The following is a 27,694-nucleotide window of genomic DNA, read 5'->3' as shown; positions in this document are numbered from 1 at the left end:
TGTCTCTAGTGTCTTTGGACAGCTCTTTGGTCTTGGCCATTGTAGTAGTTGGATTCTTACTGATTGTACGGGGTGGACAGGTGTCTTTATGCAGCTAACGACCTCAAACAGGTGCATCTAATTTAGGATAATAAATGTAGTGGAGGTGGACATTTTAAAGGCAGACTAACAGGTCTTTGGGGGTCAGAATTCAAGCTGATAGACAGGTGTTCAAATACTTATTTGCAGCTGTATCATACATATAAATAGTTTAAAAATCATATATTGTGATTTCTGGATTTTTTTTTTTAGATTATGTCTCTCACAGTGGACATGCACCTACGATGACAATTTCAGACTCCTCTATGATTTCTAAGTGGGAGAACTTGCAAAATAGCAGCGTGTTCAAATACTTATTTTCCTCACTGTATATATATATATATATACAGTAAGGACAGTCAAAAATGCAAACCGTATCGTAAAATAAAACGAGCAAAGATGATCAATGAGGCGTTTTTATTCGAAATGGTATGTGGTTGAATGAGAAACCCAGCATCTGGGAATGATGTGGGTTTTTTTTTTCCTTCTTAAATAATAATAAGATATATAAAGTGGGACTGTGGTATGAAAATAAACATCTAGATTAAAACAGGTGACCCAGTTTTCAGTGTGGTTTCTTGGTCACGTCTGACAACTGGGAGTTTGTGCATGTGTGTGTTTGTGTGTGTGTGTTTTATTTCATTGTCCAGCATCCTGACTTCTACATGAATAGCCAAATGTTCATAAGACTTGAGATATTTCTATTTAAATTCCACAGCGCATACTTGAAGCGATGTAAAATTTTCCTTGAATCCATCTGCGGCCTAATAAATCTGTTAAGTTATGAGCTATCCACTCGCACGGAGACGACACCTACACCCTCCTCTCCGCATTTTCGTGGATCAATACAGGGCTTCAATAGCACATTAATAAAGTTTAATACCTCTGAAGCAGAAGCCTTCTCTGGGTCCGATGCATTTAAATATCCACACATGGAATGTGACTTTTCTTGCATCTGTGTCGAAATCAAAAACAAATGAATAAGATTAGCTTGCTCTGTTGGCTAAATCATTTGATGTATATTTCGTAAATGAACATTGGGGTCAGATTGTAGCATTTTGACTTGAATGAAATGAAAATCCCGCCATCGTTTTCTGTTACCTATGAATTACTTCAGCCTTGAGTGAATACCTTTTGAGTCTGAATGATCCACCTCTGTCAGGCCTATTGGTTAAGAGCTGCTCCTATTTAATCAAGCTCATATTTCAGTCTCAGTTGTTTGTAAGCATAAAAATACTTTTTATAAAGTTGTCTGTCTTGCCAGACAGCAGATCAATTGCTTTTAGAAAGGGCTTGGAAAATCCAGACCAGGGATCAATATAATTAAATGAAGAATTCAGGATAGCATCTGCAATTTGCTGTCCCTTCTACCTCCCTCTGTCATTTGAACTCTCTGCTAAAAATCACATTCTTTCTTAACCATCAACCCTTCTTAAACTACAGCCTCTGGGGTGCGGCCTTGTGCTTTTGCCAGTGGAGGATAAAAATAACATGGCTCCATGTGTGCATGTCTGCCTCTTTCCCATAGTCCTCCTGCAAATTTTGGATTCATTGGGCGTCCTTTTCTGCATTGCACTCATTTTATTTTTTGGTTAGAGAACGACCTCTTCATAAAGGTAATGGCTCAATGTTTGAACCTGTGTGCGTGCAGGAACTCAGATTTGGACATGAATGGCAAGACGGGTAACCGAGGGCCCGCAAACAACGCCGTTGAGACAAACAGCAATGCAAACAACCTCAGCATGGCATCCCATTCAAGCTCTGAGGGCCAGAATCACTCTCAGGTCAGTATAGTGCAGTACACTGCAATCAATAAATAAATGAAAAGGTGAAGAAGTTGAAACTTTGCAGACAGATATGATTAATCTCTCAAATAAACAGTCAAATATTCAGTGATTATTAAAATTCATTCTAGTAAATCCACTATCAGAAATGGGTACATGAGAAATTAGTTTATGACTAGTTTATAACTCAAGGCTTGTGTATAAATACTTTGCTTAATCTAAACATAAACATTTTTATTAAAAATAACTCAAACCATAGTAGACACGCCCACATTAGGCTACTATACAATAGGGCTAGACTAGATTTGTGTGAAGATAGACACAGGGTCAAGTTAAATAGATAAACACTAAGCTGTTTAGTTTTTGAATTTAAACTTGTGGATTTATTTTCTATAGTTCTGATAGTCATATCAGCTGTAATTTATATCAGAGGTTTATATTTATACACATGTTCTAATGCAATGCCGTTTCTATAGTAACAGCTCCTTCACAGGGACTTGCATGCTGGTGTTCCTCCTAATCTAATTTTAAGAATAAACAGAGATTGCAAATGTGTTGTTGATGTGGTACTACTTTCTGTAAGTAGATGTTTATTTAGCATTTTAATGAAGGAGTCTCAGGTGTACCATTCAGTAAGTTTTCCACCAACGTTAAGTAGCTATCGGGTCTTGGGTTCTCAATAACTGGCAATTTTTTAATTACGTTTTTTTTTTGTACTTTAATAGAGAGAAAAAATGCTGGAGAGCTATAGCTGGTGTTTATATATTAACACATACAATTTATGTGATATAAAGAATATTTGGAGTCACGTGACATTGTCAATTAATAAATTAATATTGCTATTGGTACAAGAGAAAAAAATACTATAATTGTGTATATATTCTATTCTATTATTGATATTACATTATTATAAAGTGACATATAATAAAACAACACAATATAAAAAAAAAGCACATTATGAAATGTCAGTTCACTAGATATTACACTGTATATACTGATAAACTAAAAACTCTGCATCTGACTTACTAATATCCTGTATTTGCTCAGTTAAGTGTGTGATCAGGGCGAGCACAGAATTATGCAATCAAGAAAAAGATTAGAAACTTTGATTAAATGAACATTGCCTAATGTCCTGTATCGTTATCTATCAACTATTTTATTTGCATTGTGTTTATGTCGAGTGTTCAACGAAGCATAAACATTATTCTATGTCTCCATGCAGCTGGTTTCACGGACGCCTAAAAGAGCTGCCACATTTGGGAAGCGCTCCAACTCGATGCGCCGTAACCCAAAGGCTGCAGTAACCAAGCAGGGCTGGCTTTATAAACAGGTAAAGTTTGTAAGAGCAATATTGCAGTGAACTGCTACTGTTATAACGATCAACTGATAAAACAGCTCATAATATACATTTTTTATTCATCATTTAGCAACATATATTTTTTTATTTCTAATTCTAAAATACATTGTCAAGTGTCAGAGCGCGTACAACTGTCACGGGACAGGGACAACAATTTTATTATTAAATTCAAATAAATTATTCAATCTATAAAAAGAATGTAACTCATAATAACTCACCATAATGCTAAATTAATGTAAACTTAATTTATCGTCATGAAATAAAATAAAAAACTGAAACAAATGCAGGAAAATGGACTGGTGGAAAAGGTGGAAATGATCTTTTGAAAAAAAATAAATAAAATGAAACACACTGCAGACTGCGAAAGTCAATAAAATGGATATAAAGTATATCTGTATCATTCTACAACCTGATGATTTGGGACCCCTGTTCTATAGGACTCTATACTTGCCTACCTAACTGTTTTTCTGATTTCTCTAGACTGACAACTATTTGACTTTATTGTGCTAAAATCCAATATGTCAATCTTTCTAATATACAACATTTTTATACAGCGCTGTTTTCTACAAAGTGTGACATTTTCAGTTATTTATCTTCATGATATAATCATAGCTCATTAAAATAGGTTAATATGGCCAAGCACTTCCGTCTTTTAAAGCTGAAAATCCATTAATATCTTTTAATTAAGCATTTTGGCATCCCTTTGCTGTTGACAAATGTGATTTTGTTTTGTGGAATCATGTTTGCCAGCTTTAGCAGTGGTCTTAAGAAAAATATACAAACTATTAGAGACATTAGTACTGATTTATTTCTAGTCCAGACTCAGATTCATGTAGTCTATCATTTCTATTAGATCTCATGTCAGGTCAATTAATGTTACATTGATATCCTTCAGTCTGCTTAGCTGACAGATCTGCAACATGTCATCCTGTAAAATGCAGGAAAATACTTAAAATACAGTCGTAGGCATAATGAATGGCAGCAAGGCCTATTATTTACTCTGTTATTATTCTTTTTGGATTGGTTTGAAAGAGGCAGATGTAGAGGACGGGGGTAGGGAGATGAATGATCTGCTTTGGCGACCCCTAATGGGAGCAGCCGAAAAAAGAAGAAGAAGATTCTTCTTTTTCGAAAAATTAATTCAGAGTAAAAACTAAAAGTATTTAGACTAATCACAGATTGTGGCGTAGCATGTTTTTTTTTTTTTTTTAATCCGGAAACAACTTTTATTTTGCAGCATTGCAGTCTAGCATTTTTAAAATTATTAATACAACTTTCTTACAGCTTTGTGTGTGGTTGCGCATGTGTGTGTGTATGTGTGATCATTCTTGCCCACCCTAATAGTTCCATATTGAAACTTTTGAGACTTATGAAATTTTAGACCTCCCATCTAGTATAACAGACTCAACATTGATGTTAAATATTTTGCTTGTAATAATTCTATAATGTTTTTATTGTAGGCCAGCAGTGGCGTGAAGCAGTGGAACAAGCGCTGGTTTGTGCTAACAGATCGATGTCTCTTCTATTATAAAGGTTGGTTGAGACGACATTTTAGCATGCGGTTATGCTGATATCTTTCTATATACGTATTGCTGGTGGTGACCACACCTTCCAGATTTGATTATCCAAATGCCATTTACCTACAACTGAACAGATCCTTTTTTTCTATTCATTTGTATGTAGTGTCCTCTGATCACTCTGTTCTGCAGGAATGCGTTTCATCTTTGAGAGTTACATAAACAGAGGCAGACAGCATGATTCACTAATAATGTGTCCAAACTTGTGGTTAGCTGCTGTAGTGTGAAAGCTATTCCACAAAAGGAGAAAAAGCAGTCGGATTTGTACTGAGTTTGTTTATGTAATTAAACATACTTTAAATTAGGCAGAAACAATCTAAGCTGTTAGATCTTCTTGTTTGAAAGTCCAAAGCTCTCTCAGGCATGCTTGGCCTTAGGTCTTTTTGCTGAACGGATACATTTGTACGTACAAAAATTCACTGTATATAATGATATCATTTTACACACGTTTCTTGATACTAGAGATTATAGACATTGCTTAAAAGCATGGACTTGAATCTCTGCGAGTCACATTTAACAAGGATAAAAGAGATGAAAGGGCACGTAAAACTGGGCCTTACTTAGCAACGCTTATTGCTTATTTCATGGCAGCTCCGATGAGTGTTTTACGAGGAAGGCATATGTGATCATTGTAGGACATCTGTCTGCAGACTGCTTCACACTCTTCACACTCATCTGGAATATGGTTGGGTGATGTATGTATGTGTGGGAGGAGTGCTCCTCATTTTGACCCAACCGTAAAAGGTCGTGTGAATACAGGCGTCTCTGAGGACAGATGCCAGATTAACAATCCCCAACCTCAGTATAATATGCAGTATAATATTTAATATATAATATAAGTTTGTGTTCACTTAAACTTGGAAACCCAAACCCGTTTCAGCATGGCAATGCCCCTGTGCACATAGCGAGCTCCATGAAGATATGGTTTACTGGGTTTGGAAAGAAAGATTTTGAGTGGCCTTCTGTAGAGCTCTGATCTAATCCCTACTTAACACCTTTGGGATGAATTGGCACACTGACTGCACCCCAGGCCTTCTCACCTCACCCTACATCACTACCTGACTTTACACCCTTGTAGCTGATGAACACAAATGTTCACAAGCACACTGTGGATATGTGAAATATGATATCCTTTGTATACGATATCCTTTGTATAGCGTGTAAGATATAAACAAGGACATTTTGTCCTTCCGGCGATTTGGGTTAAAGGAGAGACACAAGTGTTGTTGAGCTGTTTTTAGGCTGATATTGTGATGTAGAAATAGTTAAGTAGTGTTGTCTCTGGTTATTTGGGGATATTTTGGAGATCAGCATAGTGTTGTAATGCTGGTCTTATTTAATTTCCTCTAGTGGCCTGGAGTCTTTGCTTTACGTCCAATGAATCAACAATTGCAGATTGATTTTTTTTTCTCCCCCACACTGTACTTAGCGGCTCGGCCTACACATTTAAATCTGCCTTGGTGATTCATATTATACTCTTTTCAGTGAAATATTTGAACATGCAGAATTTAATGGGGCACTCAGTGAATGAATGTGCCTGAAGGGCACGTGTAGGCTGAAACCTGGCATGTAGGTTGGGGTGCTGTGGGATCGGCTGGAGGCTTGTCAGTGTGAGACAGGATTTCCTGACTCTCTTTTTCATTCTCTCTTATATATGTCTCTGAGTCAACTGAAACCTTCAGCAGTGTAACACTCACTGCTAACTCTTTCCTGCTCATTCTCTTCATTGAAGAAATTACTGTGTTCAGTGTTGTTATTACAGCCAAGTTTTGAGATGTATGAGCGGATTCTGTCGTTTAAATTCCAGCCTCTCGGTGCAGAAGAGGAAAATCCTGTTTCATTTTAAACGAAAACAATAGGCAATAGGTTTTACTAGCAGAGGTTAAGGTGTATTGGTCATTAGGGATAGTGACTATGTACTCTGTGTGTAATGAATGTTGTTAATGATACTTGATGCTTAAACGGTTTTAAGGGACCCTAAGGTGTCTTGCGTCCTTTGATTAATACGATCCTACATAAACAGTATAAATTACATATCATCAGACCAGACGTTTTCTTTTTATTCAATCTTCCAGTAAGGTAATGAGAGGTGTCGCCTGTGCCCCTTCACCCCCTCAGGACTGAAAGCAGATCAGGCTGCAACTTTTTTGCTCCAGTCTTGTCAGTCAGCCTCTCTGGACTGCACCCATATTCACAACACCATACTCATGTTCTTCAGTATTCAATAAAAGTGAAACTGCAGGCAGATTTCATATGTAGTCGTCCATTTGCAAACAGTGAACCAAAGAACCTTTTGTCCATAACAGACCTGCCTTCTTTATCGTTTACTATTGATGTGGTAATGGTGGTATCGGTCGGTAAAAGCTCCCCAAATCCTTCTTCTCTTTCATCTAATCTCACACTTACTTCTGTCCCGACCTCTGAACTTGCTAAACCCGCTTTAACGTGTGGGAATACCTGTGTTTCTCCACCCACTGCTGACTGTTTGAACTCATACGCTGCTCCAGAGGAAAGAATCCCACACATATGATCCATAGATTTTAACCTGCTGTATGTGGAAAAGCCATTTTTCTGCTGCCACATACACAGCTATAGAGGACCTACATATATTTCTCTTCTAGAGATTTTATAGAACTGTCGAAATATTTGCTAGTAAAGCAGTGAGATAGCGAATGTAATTGTTATTGTGGAACAGAAATAATTCTGAGACCCATCTATTTTGAGCAACAAAACAAGAACTAGAATCATTAGTTGAGTCAATCATCTATATAATTGCAGAGCTTATTATGCCACCCTTGACATGCACTACAACATATTAGAACTGAAACGGCATTTCAGAATCCAAGTTGTAGTAAAGAGGATAAAAACAGTAAAGTCAGCTCTAGTCTTAACAAATGCATAAAGCATATTAAAGAGCATTCTCCTTGATTTCATTGGTTCTTGAACCAAATTCTTTCCAGTGCTACAGGGTTTTTTGGCAAAAGTATCATTGAATTCCTGGGCAATGCGGAAAGTTGCTCCTTCAACTGACGTCTCCCCTCTAACACGTCTCCTTCAGCACGTGAATCGTTGCTCAAAGTGGAAGGCCAGGAGATATTATGGGTCAGGGTGATGGAGGAATGGTGGAAGATAGGCTGGGTTTTTTAATTCTCTGTACAATGCTATTGGTTCTCAAAAGCGCTTTTCACACTTGAAATTTATGAGCCATTCTAACTCTCGGGTATACTGAATTTTGGGATATCTTGTTTCATGTTCCACACTGCTCGTACTTCACCCAGCGTTAATCTTTTTGTTTGCATATTTGCAGTTTCCACAGCCATGATTGGATAAATACAGCACGCAACCGGTTTAAATAACAGCATGTCTCACGTTTTTACATCAATGAGAATAAATGTCGCCATGCAAATCCTCTTTCGCTGGTTTAAGCCTTCCGAGACACACAAAGGCAAGAAAACAAAGACTAAAACACAAAAGAAAGAAAACACAGAGGAGCGAATGATGTAAATACCTTTTATAAATTACGTTTAAACACGCAGAGACTCGTGTTTACTAATGCAGAAGTCATTGCGTTACTGCCCCATCCACATTTGGGAAATATTTTCCCCTCAAATGCTACGACCACCATTTCCACAACATGTGGGGTTTCTGTTACTGTACAAAGCACGTGATATGAGGCAGGTGCTGTTTAATTTCGGATTAGGTGTCTGTTGCTAAGCAGTAACTAACACTGCATCGTTTTACACAGTACATGTACTGCAAAGGGAATGCAGTTATAATCCTTCTACAGAGCAAGGTTCGAAGTGGGGTTTAGAACAATTTAGGGTTAAGCGCGTTGTGAAAAACCCTAAAGTGCAGTAGGATTAATTGGGTCCATAAATCCAATCCCGGAGGTCTGTAGTCTTTTATAAGCTATTAATATTTCACTGTTGTTATTTTGTTGTTAATCAGTATTTGGAATTAGTATAAAACATATGATATGATATGATATGATATGATATGATATGATATGATATGATATGATATGATATGATATATCGTATATCATATATGATGTGATGTGATATTAAAAAATGAGGCTAACTCAAATCGGCACGATATCAAGCATTTAGTTGCCTTAACAACAAATCATTGGTCAGGAAATGATCAAGAATTAAAACTTGGATCTCTTCCTGCTTTTCCCAACCCTGGCTCTGTTTATGAGCATGTTATCAGGCTCTTAATAGGCTGTATAAGGTGTGGCAGATACCCAAATAATGAATCACCTTTAATGAAACTTGAACAAGCCAGAAGTTTTGGAATCATTTTTGAAAAATGCGGTACATTCAGACATGTGCTGAGATCAGACATTTCAATCATTATCATGGCTTTGTGTACAAGAAAGCTATATAAGTAAATGCCCCTGTTTTTAGCCTTTCTGTAAACACTGCAAACAAATCAATGAGAAGATAGTGGCACAGAAGAACTCATGAGTACATTTGGTTCATTTCTACTCATTTGATTTTGCCCATTGATTTTTTTTTAAGACATTAAAACTTGATCTTTTTGTATCTAATTTTATAGACTGTTTTGATGGTCATTCGAAATCAGATTAATCCAATCTTTAATGCCTCAAACCAGCCTGTAAAAAAGATTGACTTTGTTTACTTTTAGTGAAAATTGAGGATTAAAAATGACATTTGGCTATAATAAATGCCTTAATCTGTATCTGAATATTTGGCTAGCATGAGTATGTTCATCAATCTGTACTGAAGAGGTCTGTGGAATTTAATTTACAGTTACATTCATACAGAAATGTTGGCACTTCAACCAAACACTAAAGAAAAAGAGAACTGTATTTATAGCCTTTGACCGTTTCCCCAGTATCATATTTAATAAACAAGTTTAAACCACTTCTCTAACAGTTGAAATGATGGTGAGTTTCAGTTTTTTACATTGTAGTTTGTTTTTTGAGGTTGTCAAGTTTCAGTTTCTTAATTCTGTCGTTATTTATTTACGAGAAGGGTGCCAATAATTCTGGAGACATCTGAGCAGTGTTTCTAATGAACACAGCAGGATTCCAGACTTCCTATTTGTACTGTCGCATTTCCATCACACTGCCATTAAATCCAAGGGTATAAAGTAGACATAGGTCACTAATGGCTTCACTGATGGCCTTTTGCTCGATCAGGGTTCTTTCATTCCACCTGCTTTTTTATGATTCAGCTAAGCAGACTTATAATTATGTGTGGGAGTCCAGCAAGGCCTGTGTTAATGGCATGATTCAAACCTGTTGACTTTGCCTGAGTCTATCAGGATAATTATTCTATTCCGCACCTCCGCTCCGCTGTCCTGCGGCGAACAGAACCGGATCACTGATTCTGTTTTTGCTCTTATAGTCTGCATACTGTTACAAGAATTTTTAAAATTACACTCACTGTCTGCGAACATAGATACTGTCATTTAGTTGCACTCCACATTAGGACATTTCATGTTTACATCCTTTATTCCGTCTTGCACAATCCCCGTCAAACGATTTGCGCCTTAAGCCTTTATCGTTAAATTTATAAACGAATCGCAGAATCCTACTGAATGGAAGCGGAAGCTCCCTCTAGGAGGCTGCAGTTTCTTTTCTTTCGCAAGTTCAGTGACTTCTCAAGACTTTACTCAAATAACAATCAGCTGAACACAGAGGCTGGCTGCCGTCCATGCCATCTCCTCCTGGGTGTTTTCATTTCCTGGATGTTGCTGTATCGTCCCAAATCCATCTCCCCGGGTGAGCTGTGGAAACGGGCGAAGGGGAATGTGTGACAGAGCAGTTTAATGCCTCTGCTGTCGCTGCAGCAAGGGAGAGTTGAAAAATGGGGCATTATGGTTGTCACAGAAGAAATCAAAGCTGTCTGCCAGCTGTAGCGCCGAACGGAGAGAGAGAGAGAGAGAGAGAGAGAGAGAGAGAGAGAGAGAGAGAGAGAGATTTGTTCATTTGCGACAAAATGACAGATGAGAAGTGTATATCGCTGGTCATCAGTGAAGAGATCAGCGCTGCATAGCAGTTAGGACGAAGGAGAGGGAAAGGAAAAGAGAAGGAACATTGTGTGTTTGCACATTTGTGCAAATGTGCTGTTTTAAAATCTGTTAGAACACATGAATTATAATACATTAACAAGGTTACAAGTATTTATAAAAGTGATATTTTTTTTACAAACCCGTTGTCCACTGCATGTTTAATTTATTTCTTTGTTGATTTTTGCAGCACGAGTTGTGAATATTAATGTAAAAAAAAACGGATTAGATTTTTTCAGTGATTTTTGAATAGAAGTGCGAGTTTAATGTTAAAGCCTGTTGCGTGTTACAGTCTAAAAAAAAACAGGTTTTTAATTTTTGCTTTTGCTGTAACTGCTGTCCGTCATTTCAGTAGTTAAAGGCACTTTGACACGCTATTTCTCAACCATGCATGCATGTGTACAAGTAACAGGTGTGTGTGGGGATGCGTGTGACAGCGCGTGAGTGTGTAAAGGTGTATGATCTACGTGTCTGAAAGAGCCCTGGAGTCTCCAAGTTTTCCTGACAGGTTACCCTTATCAACTAGCCCAAGCTGATGATAAGAGCTGGCTTTCGTGCCTGAGGTTTTCAAAATTTTTTCATGTGTCTTCATAGGTGTTGTTTTTTATTCCAGTAATTTGTTTGACTTTTGTTGTGCGCTATGTGTAAGAGTTTTACAATACACTTTTACATTAGTTTGTCGTTTGACAGGTTGGTGGTCCAACAGCCTTAGTGTTTGCGTTTTGTGTGTGTGTGTGTGTGTGTGTGTGTGTGTGTGTGTGTGTCTTAAAACATCCTTCTTTTATAACACTTTTTATTTAGGGGAATAAGTAATATCTTGTGTATTATTTTATGTAATAAATGTAATTGCCAATCTGCAAAGTCTTGTTTAAAAAATTAAAACGACGTTTTTTTTTTTTATTATGCAATTATATCTGTTTTGCAAACATGTGACATCACATCCCACTTCATCCTGCAGTCTGTGGTGGTTTACTTATGGAGGAAAGGGTGTTTTGCATGCAGTAAAAAAATAGAATAGGCTTGGATATGCATACCAGCATAGAAAAGTTCATTATTTAAAAATAAATACTGCATTTAAAGGATATGTGTAGACTTTGGTGTGTGTGTGTGTGTGTGTGTGTGTGTGTGTGTGTGTGTGTGTGTGTGTGTGTGTTGGTTGTTTTTGTTTACACTCACCTGTGTGTGACTGCTTTGTAACTGTGACTGGAGCAGGTATATGGATGGATGCCAGAATTCCTGTAATACTGAGTCACTGATCTCTCTCTCTCTCTCTCTCTCTCTCTCTCTCTCTCTCTCTCTCTCTCTCTCTCTCTCTCTCTCTCTCTCTCTCTCTCTCTCTCTCTCTCTTCATACACACATACACTGCACAAAACACCCCCACCACACACACACACACACACACACACACCCGTCTTCTCTTTTTTTTTTCTCTCTAACACACACACACACACACACACACACACACACACACACACACACTCTCTCCCACAAATGCTCTGAGAAGGGCATCCATTTCCACGACAGCAGCAATAGCAATAGCACTCAGCGGCAGGGATCAGAAAAGGAGGAAAATACGAGAGCACCGAACCCGAATCCTCCTGCCTGCCTCTCTTACTCGCTCGCTTGCTCGCTCCCACTTTTAAAAATTAACACAAAGCTACATTATTTAAATAGCCCAAGTGCTTCAACCGTTCATTCCTGCTTGTCCCCCCCCCCGCCTTCCAGCCCTTTCTCTCTCGTCTCTGTCACTGCATGCTGTTGCTCTGGGAAAGCATGCACCTTGTCAACACTGGACTGCTGGACTAAAATGGATATCTATATTGAGATTCACCTGCAGTCGCTCCAGAGTTTACTTTTCCATTCTCGCTGCACTACACTGCTGCGGCAGCTCAGAGGAGCTCCTAGCGGAAAGTGACTGTGACTCAGACGTGTTTTGTGTATTAACTGCGCTCCTTGTTTTTTTGCTGTGGGTTGGAATATAATCTTACATATAATTCTTTAACCTTTTGTGCATTACCAGGAGTGTTTTTGCAGTCCTAATCTCTTGTTTTTTTTTTTTTTTCCTTCCTATCCAGACGAGAAGGAAGAGGTTGTTTTGGGCAGCCTTCCTCTACTCAGCTTTAAGATCGGACCGATCCGGCCTTTAGACAACATCAGCCGCAAGTTCGCCTTTAAGGTGAGCAAATGCGGGGTTTCAGTGGAGGCTAAATGTTTGAGGATGTGTGCGTTGTGGTGTATGTCTATGTGGACGGGTTGAGACCAAATGTACAGCTTTGACATAATTGAGCTGCTCCACTTGAGGAAGTTCCAAACTGCAGCTCTAATAAAAAAAGTTAGTTTCTTTTAGTTTGATTGTTAGTGTAGCGTAGCATTTATTGGCTGCATCAGTATATGCTAATGATAAGTCTTTATAAGGATTGCAAGACAAATGTGTGTATCAGTTTATGATGAGGGTGCCGTTATTTGGGGTAAATTATAATTTAAGACAGGTCCTGTATCTATAATAATAGAGTTATATGAGTATTATTGTTATTGTTATTATTATTAATATTATTATTATTATTACAAACCACACTATATTAAAAAACACAGTAGATTTTTGAACAACAACAAAACTCATCAGGTTCAGTTTTATTTCAGTACTGTACGGAAAAACTTGATATGGGTCTGTTTGATTACCATGTATTTACATTTTCCACTGTAATTCAAGTCTCTAGGTTTGTTTGTGATTCGTCTGTCATCTGTCTACAGCAGAACAGGTTGTGCAGGTGCACAGTGACGGTCTACTTGTCGTGTTGCTGCATGTGTTGGGTCTTTCCTAGATCAGATCCAGAGTAAAGCCACGATGGTGGTGTTTTACTCTACACAGCTCAGTATTCGTTTACACATAGTATTCAAAACTAATAATAGAGAGTTTGTTTATTGGATCAGGTAGTTTTGGAGGGAAAACAATATAATATATTGAACTGGATTTGGAAAGGAATTCCGGTTTCTGTATTAAGATGTACTACATGTTTATAAGCTGTGTGCTGGATTAATATTGACAGCCAGTGGTTTCAGGAAAGGGGTAGTAGTGAAGTATGCACAGGCAAATATCACTGTGAAACGTGTCATCCGAGACTCCAGGTGTGTTCCATGTTCCATGCCTCGGCGTGCGAAGAATGCGAAGCGGTGTTTTTTCGCACTGGGTTCTGTTTTCGGTTTTGCCCTCAAGCTGTGTGGATCTCCGCAGGCACAGGGTGGAGAAGTTTGTAGAAATTTTTTACATATAACGGGTCTGCGCAGGTTCACCTAACTACGGATAAAACCGTCTCTTTTTTTATGAGCGCGCTCGGTTTTAGCCGACCCACAGCGCACAAGGAGGTCAGCCTACAGGCAAGAACTCCACGTTGGTGACCTTTGACATGGATTTTTTTCAGGATCTGAGGGGTGAAGAAGGGCTTTAAGTCAATAAAACTCATTTCAAGATATTTACTGCCTTCATGAAAGGAGCCCTAAATCTGATTTATGGCACCTGAAATTGCAAAAGGTTTAAAGGTGACTGTTCATGTGAGAAAACACTTCCACGTATAATATGCCGTGTAACAGTCAGAGTTGCATGTGTTCAAAATAAGCACTGACTCATAGTCATTACATTTCTCATCCCGGCGATAGCCTTTTCTATTTTTAAAGCGTTCTAACGAATTGTGACGCGTCAAGAGACGATGCCGTCACACACGCCCTACCGCACTGAAGCCAGCATTTTTTAAACTAGTCAAAGCACGAGGTTAATAATTAAGCAAGAAACGGCGAGACGCTATGTGCTGGCCATGTGTGTGTTTTGGTGTAAAGCACGCACAGAGAGCCAGAGGTGAGTTCACCAAGGTATAATCGAAGACGCTTTGAATGTCTCTGCTTCCTTGTGTCAGGTTGCTTCAACAATAACTCCAGCAGCACCTGCAGCATCTTACGCTCTTTACTCTAGTTGCATGTATTCAATTGTAACGTCGTTCCTTCTATCTAATCCTGGTCCTTCACAGCCTTACCAGAATTGAAGCTGGACCCTGAGGCAGCTGAGGATTGACTTCCTTATTATTTTTTTTTTCCTGAATAGGTGCGATATCTTGTTTCTGCCAGTAATATTCCAGTATCATGTGTCTCTCAAAGCTTCGTGTTGGATTTGTCACAGTTTCAAGCCTTTAGGTTTGGTGTGTATGATGAATATTTATATAGTCATAACAATATACTGTAATTCATACTATGTGTACAGCAACTACACTGTACCGCTGTGTCTACTTGCTGACTGTACATTGCCTACTATTCAGCTCATTTAACCATTATGCTCCCTTTCATTATCTCTTTTTTTTCATAAGTCAAAACTAAGTATCTCTCTCACACACACACACACACACACACACACACACGCACACACACACACACACACACACACACACACACACACACACACACACACACACACACACAGTGTTGCCCTCCAGCCCAGAATAGCACTGTTTGAATATTGATGAAGAGAGGTTGCATAATCACTGGATCACTGGGAGGTTGCTTCCTCTCCCTGTCTCCCTCTGCAGGTTTTACAAAGCAGACTCTTGCCAAATATGAAGAACAAAATAAACAGGAAGACTTGTTTTTCCTAATCATACGATCTCATTAATGACTGACTTGCTGTGACGTTCTAAGGGGGTCTGTTTCATAACCACAGTTGGTTTCAGGGGGAAAAAAAAGACTTCAAAGATCTTTGTTGGTGTTAGAATTCGTAGTCAGTAAACCGTGTGGTACATGATGCCTGGTTTTTGAACGTCACATAGGAAAGAGCAGTCCAGTGCAATCACAGCCTCTTGTAATTTACCCTGCTTCTGTGGCAAGAATTGAAAGATCCCAGATTTGTTTTGCTGATAAATCTACTTTGGGGGTTCCAGAGAACTTTACATAATAGTTTTTTTTTTTTTGATCCAGTCCCAGAATGCAGTTCTGTCCCTGAAAACGACAAACTGACAAGAAACAAGCTGCAACTTGTTTATGTGTGACACTGATACGCCCCGAGTTAAGACTGCTGGTGAAAATCTGTGTAGCGCCATCATTAGATACAGGAGGATGCAAGAGACTTTTTCCCCACTGCTCATTCACAAACAAGAACATACCATAACATTCACCAAAAAAAGGAAGGATTAATAGCTTCTAAAAGTGTCCACTCTGGATAGAAGCAGATTGTTTCCTTTGTCAGGTTAAGCACTATTATTTATATATTTTTTAATAATATTTATGTCCTTTTTTTAAGGGTTTTGTCACAGATAAGGTTTTATTTTATATATATATATATATATATATATATATATATATATATATATATATATATATATATATATATATATATATACAGTGGAACCAGTTTATGTCGAGGGCCTAGGGGGCGCCAAAAAGCGTCGAGATAACCGATGATCGAGACAAACGAAAACCAATATGGCGGCAATATATTAACGTGCTTGAAATTTCTTTATGTACATGATGTGCGTTATTAAATGAGAATGTGCATGCACGTGTCGTTGGAGTTTTTTTTTTACACAACAGCGTTGCCACGATTTGATTGATTGGTCATGCGGATCGAGATAACCTGTAATGCGGATAAGGAGGCGGAAGCCGAAGTAAACGCAAACAAAGTTTATTGAGAATACTCAGGAGATAATCCACCAATACTTGTAGAGAAGCAGTAGTATCCAGTGGTGCGCTCCGGGAGCGCAGTCCACAAAATTCTGTGAAAGCAGAGACAGTTCGTGTAGAGAATTCACGGATCCGCGCTATGGAAAGCGCAGCGCTGGGCAGCAACGGATAAACGTGGTGCAGACAGCGTGAACATGGATACCAGCAGGATCGGGGTAATCCGGGGTGCCATTGAGAGAATGCGGAGTCCGAGAAGAAGGGTACGTAGCGGGATACGTATACGCGATTACACATACTGCCATGAACCAACACATACGATCATGCACAAACAATAACGGACCGCGAGTGTGTGGAGGTGAGGGGCTTAAATAGGAGATGGGATGAGTGAGTGAATGAGAGTCAGGTGTGTGTGATCAGCATGACTGTGAAGAGCGCACGGGAGAAGAAGCAGGGTGCTTCGGGGAATGCCGCCGCCAAAGGGGGCGTGGCAGGGGGATTCCTGACATAACCGACGTTAAGTGGCAAATTTGCCTCCAGGTCTGGAGACTGGCTAGGCCACGCCAGAACCTTAATATGCTTCTTACAGAGCCACTCCTTGGTTATCCTGGCTGTGTGCTTCGGGTCATTGTCATGTTGGAAGACCCAGCCTCGACCCATTTTCAATGCTCTAACTGGGGAAAGGAGGTTGTTCCCCAAAAACTCGCAATACATGGCCCCGGTCATCCTCTTCTTAATACAGTGCAGTCGCCCTGTCCCATATGCAGAAAAACACCCCCAAAGCATGATGCTACCACCCCCATGCTTCACAGTAGGGATGTTGTTCTTGGGATGGAACTCATTATTCTTCTTCCTCCAAACACGTTTAGTGGAATTATAACCCAAAAGTTCTATTTTGGTCTCATCTGACCACATGACTTGGAAACGGTGGTCCCAGCTCTTTTCAGGTCATTAACCAGCTCCTCCCGTGTAGTTCTGGGCTGATTTCTCACCTTCCTTAGGATCATTGAGACCCCACGAGGTGAGCTCTTGCATGGAGCCCCAGTCCGAGAGAGATTGACAGTCATGTTTAGCTTCTTCCATTTTCTAATGATTGCTCCAACAGTGGACCTTTTTTCACCAAGCTGCTTGGCAATTTCCCTGTAGCCCTTTCCAGCCTTGTGGAGGTGTACAATTTTGTCTCTAGTGTCTTTGGACAGCTCTTTGGTCTTGGCCATGTTAGTAGTTGGATTCTTACTAATTGTATGGGGTGGACAGGTGTCTTTATGCAGCTAACGACCTCAAACAGGTGCATCTAATTTAGGATAATAAATGTAGTGGAGGTGGACATTTTAAAGGCAGACTAACAGGTCTTTGAGGGTCAGAATTCTAGCTAATAGACAGGTGTTCAAATACTTATTTGCAGCTGTATCATACAAATAAATAGTTTAAAAATCATATATTGTGATGTCTCTCACAATGGACATGCACCTACGATGACAATTTCAGACCCCTCCATGATTTCTAAGTGGGAGAACTTGCAAAATAGCAGGGTGTTCAAATACTTATTTTCCTCACTGTATATATATATATATATATATATATATATATATATATATATATATATATATATATATATATATATATAAATAAATATTCATTTACCTAAAGATTTACGAAAATGTATTGTAATTGAATCAAAGAGTACAAAAAGAAAACAATTGTTTCCATGTACTCCTGTTATGCTATAAAGTGACTTTTAGTACTTAATGAGCCTTTCTTTAAATTGGGAAATATATTCTCTTCTCTCTCTCTCTCTCTCTCTCTCTCTCTCTCTCTCTCTCTCTCTCTCTCTCTCTCTCTTAATTTTGTGCTATTTTCTGCCCCAAATTTCATGTTAATTCCAATTTTTTACAGGTACCATATGCAGAACTAAACAGTTATCTGGTGCCATGTAATTTGTTAAATTGTGCAGTGATGAATAGCCTTTATACACTGTTTCCGTACATATCAGGCTCTGCGGAAAGAAGTGGAGGAAGATAAATATGGTTTACAGCTTGCAGGAAGTCACCTTAAAGTATACATTAAACCCCTGTACTGTAGGTGTACCACTGAGTTGTGGACCAGACCCAGTAACACTGAGCAAGCACTACCACACCTGAACATTCAGTTAGTGCATGCTCAATGTTGCTTTGGATCCACAGCCAATGCTGAAAACACTGGGTACAAAGCAAGAATACTCTCTGGCCCACGCAACCTCATGGCTATTCGAAGTTGGTTGATAATTAGCAAATGACCCACTTTTGTTTCACCAAATCAAGGACGCTTCATATTGCTCAAATCAGAATGTTTGCAGAGTAGGAAGGGCTGTGATGACCTGAACTAGCTGTACTGTTCCAGAACATTTGACACTGATGCCATAGGGCTGCTGGTGTAGGAGTCATGAATCTCTTTTATTGTTCATGTGGGCACTGTCGATTTACACAGCATGCATCAGCTTTCAGGAAGAGAGCTCCTGAAACAGGAAGGAGATGTATGCGTGCATGAAGCAGACAGAGCTGGAGACTGAACACACCCATGCAGTCATTCCCTAAGAGTTGCCTAGTCATTATTGGTCACAGTAATCAGTAATTACTCTTGTCTCCGTAGTCTTGTTTGCGCTCGTGCGGATGATGTTGTCAACACATTAGTGCATCGAGCAGACCGTGGCCAGCAACCCGCTCACGTACAAACCTCAAAGTTTGAACGTCTCCAGCTGTTTACTGACTAAGCCAGAGGTCTGTTTAATCAGAGTAGCTTTGCTGCAGAAGGGAGCGAAACAAACTAGCGCTTTCTGTAACATTTTGTAACGAATGAAGCAGGCACCAAGTAGCATCACTCTCACCAGGTTTTATTTATCCAGGCAGACTCCATCTGTTGCTCTTCCCGCTGCATTAACCATGAGGGACTATAAGTAATATACCTGGGTGGAGAAAGGGACAGACATGCTGAGACTGTCACAAGGTAGGGGGTCACCTCAAGGATTTGGGAAAATCTGTTACTGTGGCTGAATTCCGGAGATTAAAACACAAAAATATGGATGTTAGGGTTTTTTTTTCTGGCGTTAATAAATTTTTTTGATTTTTAGGATTTAAGAAAGCATAAATATATTGCACCATAATGGCATAATGTTTCATGTCACGCTAGCTACTGATTTCCTCACATGGTGTATGTCAATCATTGATCAAGCATGAACAGACCCAACCCTAATCATTTCAGACTGTCAGAATGCCTGATGTACCAGTGCTGCAGTCAAAATTGGTTTCTGAAATGCTTTAAAAATACATATTAACTTCAGTTGATTGAGATACACGCTAAGGAGAACACGTCAGATAAGAAAAGCCAAATGTGAATTTTTAATGATTGACAGTTGAGCAGGGGCTTAAATGCTTTTACATTATTGGATGGTCTGGAAGACCAGCTCACTCCCTTATTAGTAACCCCTTCACTTTATTTTTCCATTTGAAAATAACACTCTCTCACTATTTGTCAAGTAAACTAAGAAATAAATCCCATCAATTTCGCTTTGACTTAGATAACGTTAGGGACGGCAAGGAAAAAAATCAGGCAAAATTGGTCAAATCGGAAAAAACCCAACAACAAAAAAGTAAATCGGCCATCAAAATTGTACAACAGATCATTTTTTTGGTGGTTAGTAATAAGAAGGGAAAATAAGTTGGTGCTAGACTATATACGCTTCATTCTAACTGTTAAACCCGGTATGTACGTGCACCACAGTGTTCTACCTTCTAAAATCTTTCGAACAGATTTTTTTTAGATGCTTATACTGTAAACACGCTGTAATTATGCATTGCTTATCTACAGGTCTGTAGCAGGTCTACTGTATATTCGAAAAGTCACAATATGAAGGCTTTTCCCTAGATACTACACATACAGTATGAGCTGGACGAATCGCAACAAATATATTCAATGTATGTACTTAAGAAACAAAGTCTCAGGATACTGTCATTCTTGCCATCGAAACAGATCCACAGTTATTGACATTCCTGTTCTCCTCTCAGTATCTCCAAACGTGTTCAGATTTGTCACTTTTACTGTCAGATGTGCTGAAGAATCTTTCCTCGAGCTAGATCCTCATCTGAGAAGCTGTCTATGTGACAGAAAAAAAGGAAAAGAGACCATTTATGGCTGTAGATTGGGAGATGTTTTTGTGAAAAAGCCAAAACGTATCGGCACGGCGAAAAAAAAACTGCCCTTTTAGGAACTATAAGTTTAAAACTGATTTCAAGGCCTCTAAAAATGACCATTAAAGCAGATTGTTTGCTCTGAATCTGAAATTTGACGAAAAGTGTAGTCTTTATTGTTGCCTACGGCACTCCTCAGCGAGCACAAAAACAAGAGAACATTTGGCACTGTGTAAAGCAACTTAGATTACCAGCATTCTGTTTCATGCAACGTAAAAACAGGCCAGGCCTCATGCTATCGTATCCTTTACTCTGTTTGTAGCGTTTTACTATTGTCTGCCCAAAGCCACACTGTTACTGTTACTAATACAGTAAGTATCATTTTAATTCTGTACCTTGAATTAAGGCCATAGTTATGCAACATGGCTTATACTGATATTTTTTTTCCTTTGCACAACACTTGCACACTAAATCTGTTTTGCTTCTGCCTCGTCTCAGGTGGATATGAGCTTGTAATCCCTTTAAGGTTCCTATCTGATCCTCGGGTGGGTGACGCAGAGCTCACATTCTTGAGAATGCACCACTCCCTTGACACATGCAGGGGAACGAAAACGTATTAGCCTTTTCTGTTCACAGCCTTGTGACGACTGCAGTCTGCGTTTTGGCTTTAATTAACATTTGATGTCTATGTATAGGACTGCAGCCGACAGCAATGACAGCAAGTTAAAGGCTCTTGGAATGAGATTTATTTTGTACCTTTTTGATAAAGGCGCACAAAGGCATGACCAAAATAAGAAGCCGTCAACTGTAGCTTCTATTTTTTTTTTCTTTTCAGCTTTTTATCATTTCTTTGCAAGACCTTTTTCATAATGTGAAGCACAACCCACAGCTGACATTGCTGTGTTAGTCAGTGACGCACTGTTTGTCATGTCTCCTTACACGGTTTTGTTAAATGGCTGTAATGTTATGTGCACTCGCGTTATAGCATTAGAAATCAAGCATGTGTGCGAAATCTGCTAGGACAGAGTCAGTGAGGTGTGATCCACTATACGGATAAAAGTTTGTCAACGCCCGACCATTAGATTCACTGTGCTTTTTGAGCATCCGATTCCACATTCAGACCTCATTTGCTGTTAAAATAACGTCCACTCTACACACAAGATGTTCTACTAAACGTTGAGTTGCGATTGTGGAGATCTGTGCTCATCCAGTCACAACAGTGTTTGTAAATTCAGCTACTGATTTAGTGTGAGGAGACTTGGGAAGCGTTTTCATGTATGCCAGAGGTGTTTATTAGGGTCAGAGTTTACTCAAGATCTTTTACTTACAACCCATCTTCATACACTCACTTTGTGCACATGGGTATTGTCATGATGAAAGAGCTCTGGGTCTCCTGGTTCAAGTGAAGGAAAAAAATGAATGCTTCCGCAAAATGTGGGATTTAAATCCCAAATTCCAAGCCCTAATATCTTTTAACAGTCAAAAGAGTGCTTGGTATTTTCAGGGTCAGAGGTTTTGTGTGTGTGTGTGTGTGTGTGTGTGTGTGTGTGTGTGTGTGTGTGTGTGTGTGTGTGTGTGTGTGCGCACGCATGTGTGTTTTAATGTATTAACAGGACTTGCAACACTGGATTTTTTATATGAATTTTTCACTAATCCAAATAAATATCTTTCACCTGTGGTTTATAAAAGATATGTATTTTAAACAGGACACTTTTGCAGGGAATCATTTTTTTACTTTTCCTAGTTATGAATATATCAGTGCCAACATAATCATAATAACACACAGAAGGATGAATGTTGTTTTTTCAAAGTGCGGCTTATGTTGCATCACAGGATAATGTATCCCATCTTAGGAAACTTGCTGTCTGCCTCCATTAGCATGCCTCAGCTCATAGATATCCACGCCTGGCTAGTGCTATGATTGACAGATTAAGGGATAACACTCTTCCCTTCTGTCCGAAAAGTAGGGCCAGTTTTGCTCTCTTGGACTCTACCGATGGCTGTGGCATCATCACGAATGTAACTCGTGCTCTTGGGATTATACGGCAAAGTTTTTTCCGTTGCGCCACTTGTCCAAGTATGATGGTTAAACATACTGTGGGAAAAGGCATTTGTGAGCATTTCGTAATGGGCTCACTGTCAGGATAAAGGATGATCTTCTTGTCCATCAGAATGAAGCCATTGCGCATTCTATACTATAATCAACATTAAAGTCAATTAGTTGGTAATAAAAGTGTTATTATTCTTCAAAGTTATAGATTATTAAAAGGATTGCTTTTAATAGAAGTTTCTTTCTTTCTTTCTTTCTTTCTTTCTTTCTTTCTTTCTTTCTTTCTTTCTTTCTTTCTTTTGACTGAGTTATCAGTTTAATTATTAACAGTTTAACAGGCTGAAAGTAAACACAGCCTCAGTATGACTAGATCAGGGGTTGTTCACTGGTGGACAGTTGCATGGATCCATATAAGAACGCAAAATAAACGCTGTAGCAGAACAAGTCAATATATACTCTAGTTCAGAGCCTCTAGCTTTCTAAACATAAAACATCAAGCTTCTGAAGCAGGTCCTCAGTGTCCTATTGTCCAGTCACCTGCAGCTTGCAGGAACAGCTGAAGGCAACGCATCAAGAAAGGAACCTATTTTCATATCTTGCCCTTACTTTTCTTACTAGTAATATAATGACATGACTGAAAAAACTCACAAAAGATAACAGTTTGAAAAAAGCTGAGAGATGTATGCTCATAATCATGACTTTATGTCCCAGTGTGAACCAAACCACAACCATTTCAGATTGATGCCTTTTGTATAGCCCTGTACTAATCACTTACAGTTAAGCATTGAAGAAAAAGATAACTGTTATCCTCCCTGCTTATCTTCACCTTTGGAAGCATGGAATAATTTTTGTAGCGTGACTTTCACAAATATTAGTCGAAGGTGAGCGATCGATTGGGTACCAACGCATGTGTTTCAGACTCTATTTGCTTTGTTTTACTCGCTATTTCTGAAGAGTGTTTCCAACATTTAAAAGTGCCAAATGAACCACAGGCCATGTACCGTCTGAATTCAGTCTGTATAATCATATTCTGCACTGAAACTATGTTATAAGTGGTGTTATTTTAGGTCTTGCTAAGTCATCTAGAGTGCAGCCAAACCATTTATTATGCAGCAGTGTAGGAGTGCAATTACTTGGGTGACACTCAAAGTTGCTCGCTCTCTTCGTTTGTCTTTGGCATGCGTTTCATATTCTATACAACTGGTGAGGCCACATTCCGCTAGAGTAATTATAGCCGCTTGTGATTCATTGTGTACATGGGCGACATTCCCACTAATGACTAACCAAAGGTGTTTCATGGATTGTGTTTGAAATTAATGGGATGAAATGCCAATAGTAGCTATGATTAAGTCAAATCAGGGGTTTAGCATTGTGTTTCCGATTTCCTGATTTACAGGGTGCTATAAAGCCATGGCATTATACAGTAAGTGGCACACACCCACATAGCATTGAAACAATGCTCTGGCTTTATTCACATAACATCCTTTGGAAATTAAAAGTTAAACGTGTTTCATTTTGGTAGCGATTTCTAATCTAGTTGAAAAAAAGGGGAATGAGTCTTGAGCTTCTATATAAGAAATGTGATGGATAAAGGAAGGTCTGTTTGTTGGAAAATCAAGGCAGCAGGAAAGGAATGTTTGCAAATAGTTATTAAGCTATGGTTATATGTCTAGCGAAGGGAACATGGACTTTTGTCACATAACAAGGTAATGTTTGCCCAGGTCATGTGATGTGTCTATGTCCTGATGCCTTATCGGTATTGAAATATTTTAGATAAAGTTTATGTGATGAACTCTGTAAATATACTGAATATGCAGATAAAATGTGTTTTCTACGTGGCATTTGTTTAAAGTTACTCTGTTGCCCCCATGTGATGCACTTTCTAAACTGCAATGTAACATGCATATTTGTGGGAAAAGTGTGTGTGTGTGTGGGTGTGTGCGTGTGTGGGTCTAAAACCTGAACTTTCACCAAATTCTATTTATACCATTTATTATAACATAATATGTGTAATGTATATATATATATATATATATATATATATATATATATATATATATATATATATATATATATATATATATATATATTAATCACCTGATTGTCATTAATGAACTTAATCGCACATTTTTATCTGTCCTAAATGTACCTTAAATTAATATTTAAAGAGTTTAATATTTTAATCCACATGGGCATTGACAAATATGGATTCTCTATGTAAATGTATGTTTATTATTTGCAAAACCAAACTCAACCTATCGCTATATATTCTTGTAAAAGTAATGATGGTGTTTCAAATTATGTAAATCATCAGGACACCAAAAATAACTTTTGCCATGTTTCCACACAGACAGTTTTGATTGTCCGATGTGTGCATCATGGCAGATTTTGGTGGAGTTTATAAATTGACAAAAAAATGTTTTTATATCTAAGTAAAGAAAGAACGTCATAAATAAATGTGTGTTGCATTGAAGGTTTTAATTTCCTGTGAGCTGCACAGGAAATTAAAAAAAGTTTGTTGTGACATTATGATCACCCATCACCCATTCCTACTACTAACTGACTTCTCTTCCAGGAAACTAACTCTGGATTTAACCCTCTAATGTTCTTTTTTTTAATATAAAAAAAGCAATTAACTGTAAACCATTCATTTCTTTATCACAGGTGTTAACAGTCCTGCACAATATTTAAAAACCCTTTGCATTAACCCTTTACCGTAGTAAACCCACCTAACTCTGCTAGGTGTCCTCTAGCTGACCTTCATGTCTGACCCTGTTGTCCTCACCCAGTCTCTTCCCTCCTTTTACCTCCACCCAAACCTGTGAGGAGCCCTGAGAGAATTGGTCTCCACAGTACCTGTTCTAGTAGGTATGTGTTTTGTGTGTGTGTGTGTGTATGGACACGTGTGTGGGGGTGTACTCTTTTTTATACCGGCATGTCCATGTGCATGAAACTATGAACTATTAACTAAAAAAACTATGGAGGTGGAGACAGTGTAATAACTTGAATCTCTTTTTTTCTGTCTTGCAGGTGTGGTTTGAGGTGGAGGAAGAAGGAATGGAGAGAGAAAAAGACGAAGGGCAGGATGCTAAAGGCAGTATTGCATTCTGTTTGCAGGCAGAACACGCAGGGACTCGTACATACTACTTCAGCGCTGACAGCTTGGAGGATAGGGAGGAGTGGGTCCAAGCCATGAGTGAGGCATCCAAGGTGGAAATTTTACCCCTGAATAGGTACATACACACACACACACACACACACACACACACACACACACACACACACACACACACACACACACACACACACAAGCACACATAGGCCTTTTCTCATATGTACATATGTATCCTGTAGTTTTCTCTATTATCTTGAATAAAGTTATTTTTGTCCTTGTTTCAGAAAAACCTTAGAGTCCATCCCTACAGACGAGCAGAACCATGTCCCAGTGACACAAACACCAGAGGCCAACTCTTGTCCAGGAAGTGAGGATTCAACGACTGAGCAGCACAGGTTTGAGAAACATGGAGTAAATGGGGTAGAAAGACGAGAGATTCCCGCTTCTACCACACCAGTGTCAATTGATATGGAGAGCCGGCTTGGGGAGAGGGGATGCCCAACTCCTCACCATCCTAACGGATGGGGCAACTATAGTTCAGGCTACCCTTCCCAGGAGAACATCAGAGAGGTGCGTGAGGTGCAGCCCGAGCCCCAAGAGAACATGGTGCTGCGCAGGGGTTTTGTGCCCAGGACGGGCCCTGAGAGGATGGCACAAAGAAAGAGCTCCATGACACAGCTTCAGCAGTGGGTAAACCAGCGGCGCGGCACGACACCTCAGGAGGACCTGCGGAGGTATGGATGTTTGCTTGATGTGTTATTGTAATACAGGCAGTCACACACTTCTGATGCAGATGCGTTACTATGACTTTTGATGGTTCCCTTTTCAAGGGGAATTGTACATGTACTGTACTGTAAACTCGACAAAAATTGTGAATTATTTGTAATAATTGGTTTATTTACATTTTATTTAACTTAAGTTTATTTACTTTAAATGAATAATACAATAATAAAATAGTTGTAAAAATAGTTTTTGTAATTTATTAGCCACTCACGGCTTCTCGCAAACTATCAGATTTTCGCGAGTTACTCTTAGTCCGGCTCCAAATGAAAAAGCGCAAACTATGGAGGTAGTGAGTGTCAAGGTCGCGAGTATCGAGGTTCCACTGTTTATGTATATGGACGCACTCAGTTTCGTCACTCGAGACAAAGCAGAGTGACGAGTTAAAATTAGTCTTTGAAACACCAAAGCACAGAAAAAAACTCTGAACTCTGTCAACCGCTGGCGAGAGTGAGGCATCTTACAAGGCGTGCGATGCACACATCCTGCCAGCGCCCCAACGCTTTGTACGGAAATGTAAACATTATCACATTTTTCGTATCGCTATCATCATAAGATAAAAAAATCTGTCAAACCATTGTAACTTGGGGACCACCTGTATTTTAATTATTGTTTGGTGGCATACCCACTCTGTCTTATCTATTAATCAAACAACATTTGTTTCTAATGACCATCTCCCTTTCATGTATGTAGACAAGGGTAGAGAGTGTTTTGATGTGGGACTGAAACGATCCCTGAGTAACTTCAGTAATTCGAATACAAAAAAACATAGAGCAAATTTGCCTTGATGCTTAAGTTAGTCTATTTAACTACACACGAAGCACTGTGTTTCCCCACGGACCATTATTACTCACACACCACCCGCTAAACACAGAAGACGGTGCAGAATGAAAAATGGCAGAACGGGGAAAAAACAGGGAGGGACGAGAAAAAAAGATTCAAAGAACACATCAGACAGTTTCCAAAGTTTGGGATCATTTTAACCTAAAAAAACATAAAGAAAACACTGTACAGGCATTTGAAATTTCTTTGTATTTGCATTTTGATGTAATATGGCAATTAAATGCATTAAATGGGTTTAGTTTTATATTCTTAC

At 39.0% G+C, this 27,694-nt stretch overlaps 1 protein-coding gene and 2 long non-coding RNA genes across 37 annotated transcripts in view; 1 reads left to right on the top strand and 2 right to left on the bottom strand.

Moving 5' to 3' along the window:
* plekha6 (pleckstrin homology domain containing, family A member 6) overlaps positions 1 to 27,694 on the top strand; it is a 91,399-nt gene that overhangs the window by 48,205 nt on the left and 15,500 nt on the right. For 23 of the 35 annotated variants that reach the window (XM_083534006.1, XM_083533992.1, XM_083534004.1 and 20 more), the window contains 6 exons: positions 1,730 to 1,862; positions 3,085 to 3,192; positions 4,680 to 4,752; positions 12,911 to 13,011; positions 25,734 to 25,936; positions 26,103 to 26,552. In XM_083534006.1, coding sequence (XP_083390132.1) covers positions 1,746 to 1,862; positions 3,085 to 3,192; positions 4,680 to 4,752; positions 12,911 to 13,011; positions 25,734 to 25,936; positions 26,103 to 26,552 — 1,052 coding nt within the window. In that variant the 5' untranslated portion in view covers positions 1,730 to 1,745. Of the gene's footprint in view, positions 1 to 1,729; positions 1,863 to 3,084; positions 3,193 to 4,679; positions 4,753 to 12,303; positions 12,802 to 12,910; positions 13,012 to 25,456; positions 25,572 to 25,733; positions 25,937 to 26,102; positions 26,553 to 27,694 lie in introns of those variants that run through there. The other 12 variants (XM_083533989.1, XM_083533999.1, XM_083533998.1 and 9 more) reach the window with 5 other exon arrangements.
* On the bottom strand, positions 10,265 to 12,157 carry LOC310722063. Its single transcript, XR_014532291.1, has 2 exons — positions 12,012 to 12,157; positions 10,265 to 10,553 (listed from the first exon to the last, which is right to left on the bottom strand). It is a non-coding gene; the product is annotated as an uncharacterized lncRNA (long non-coding RNA).
* Positions 12,911 to 16,071, bottom strand: LOC310722041. The gene is made up of 2 exons (XR_014532270.1): positions 15,977 to 16,071; positions 12,911 to 15,939 (listed from the first exon to the last, which is right to left on the bottom strand). It is a non-coding gene; the product is annotated as an uncharacterized lncRNA (long non-coding RNA).

Source organism: Silurus aristotelis (genome assembly GCF_946808225.1).
Source record: "Silurus aristotelis genome assembly, chromosome: 28".
In the NCBI taxonomy this organism is placed as follows: Eukaryota; Metazoa; Chordata; class Actinopteri; order Siluriformes; family Siluridae; genus Silurus; species Silurus aristotelis.
This window is presented reverse-complemented; position numbering and strand designations above follow the sequence as displayed.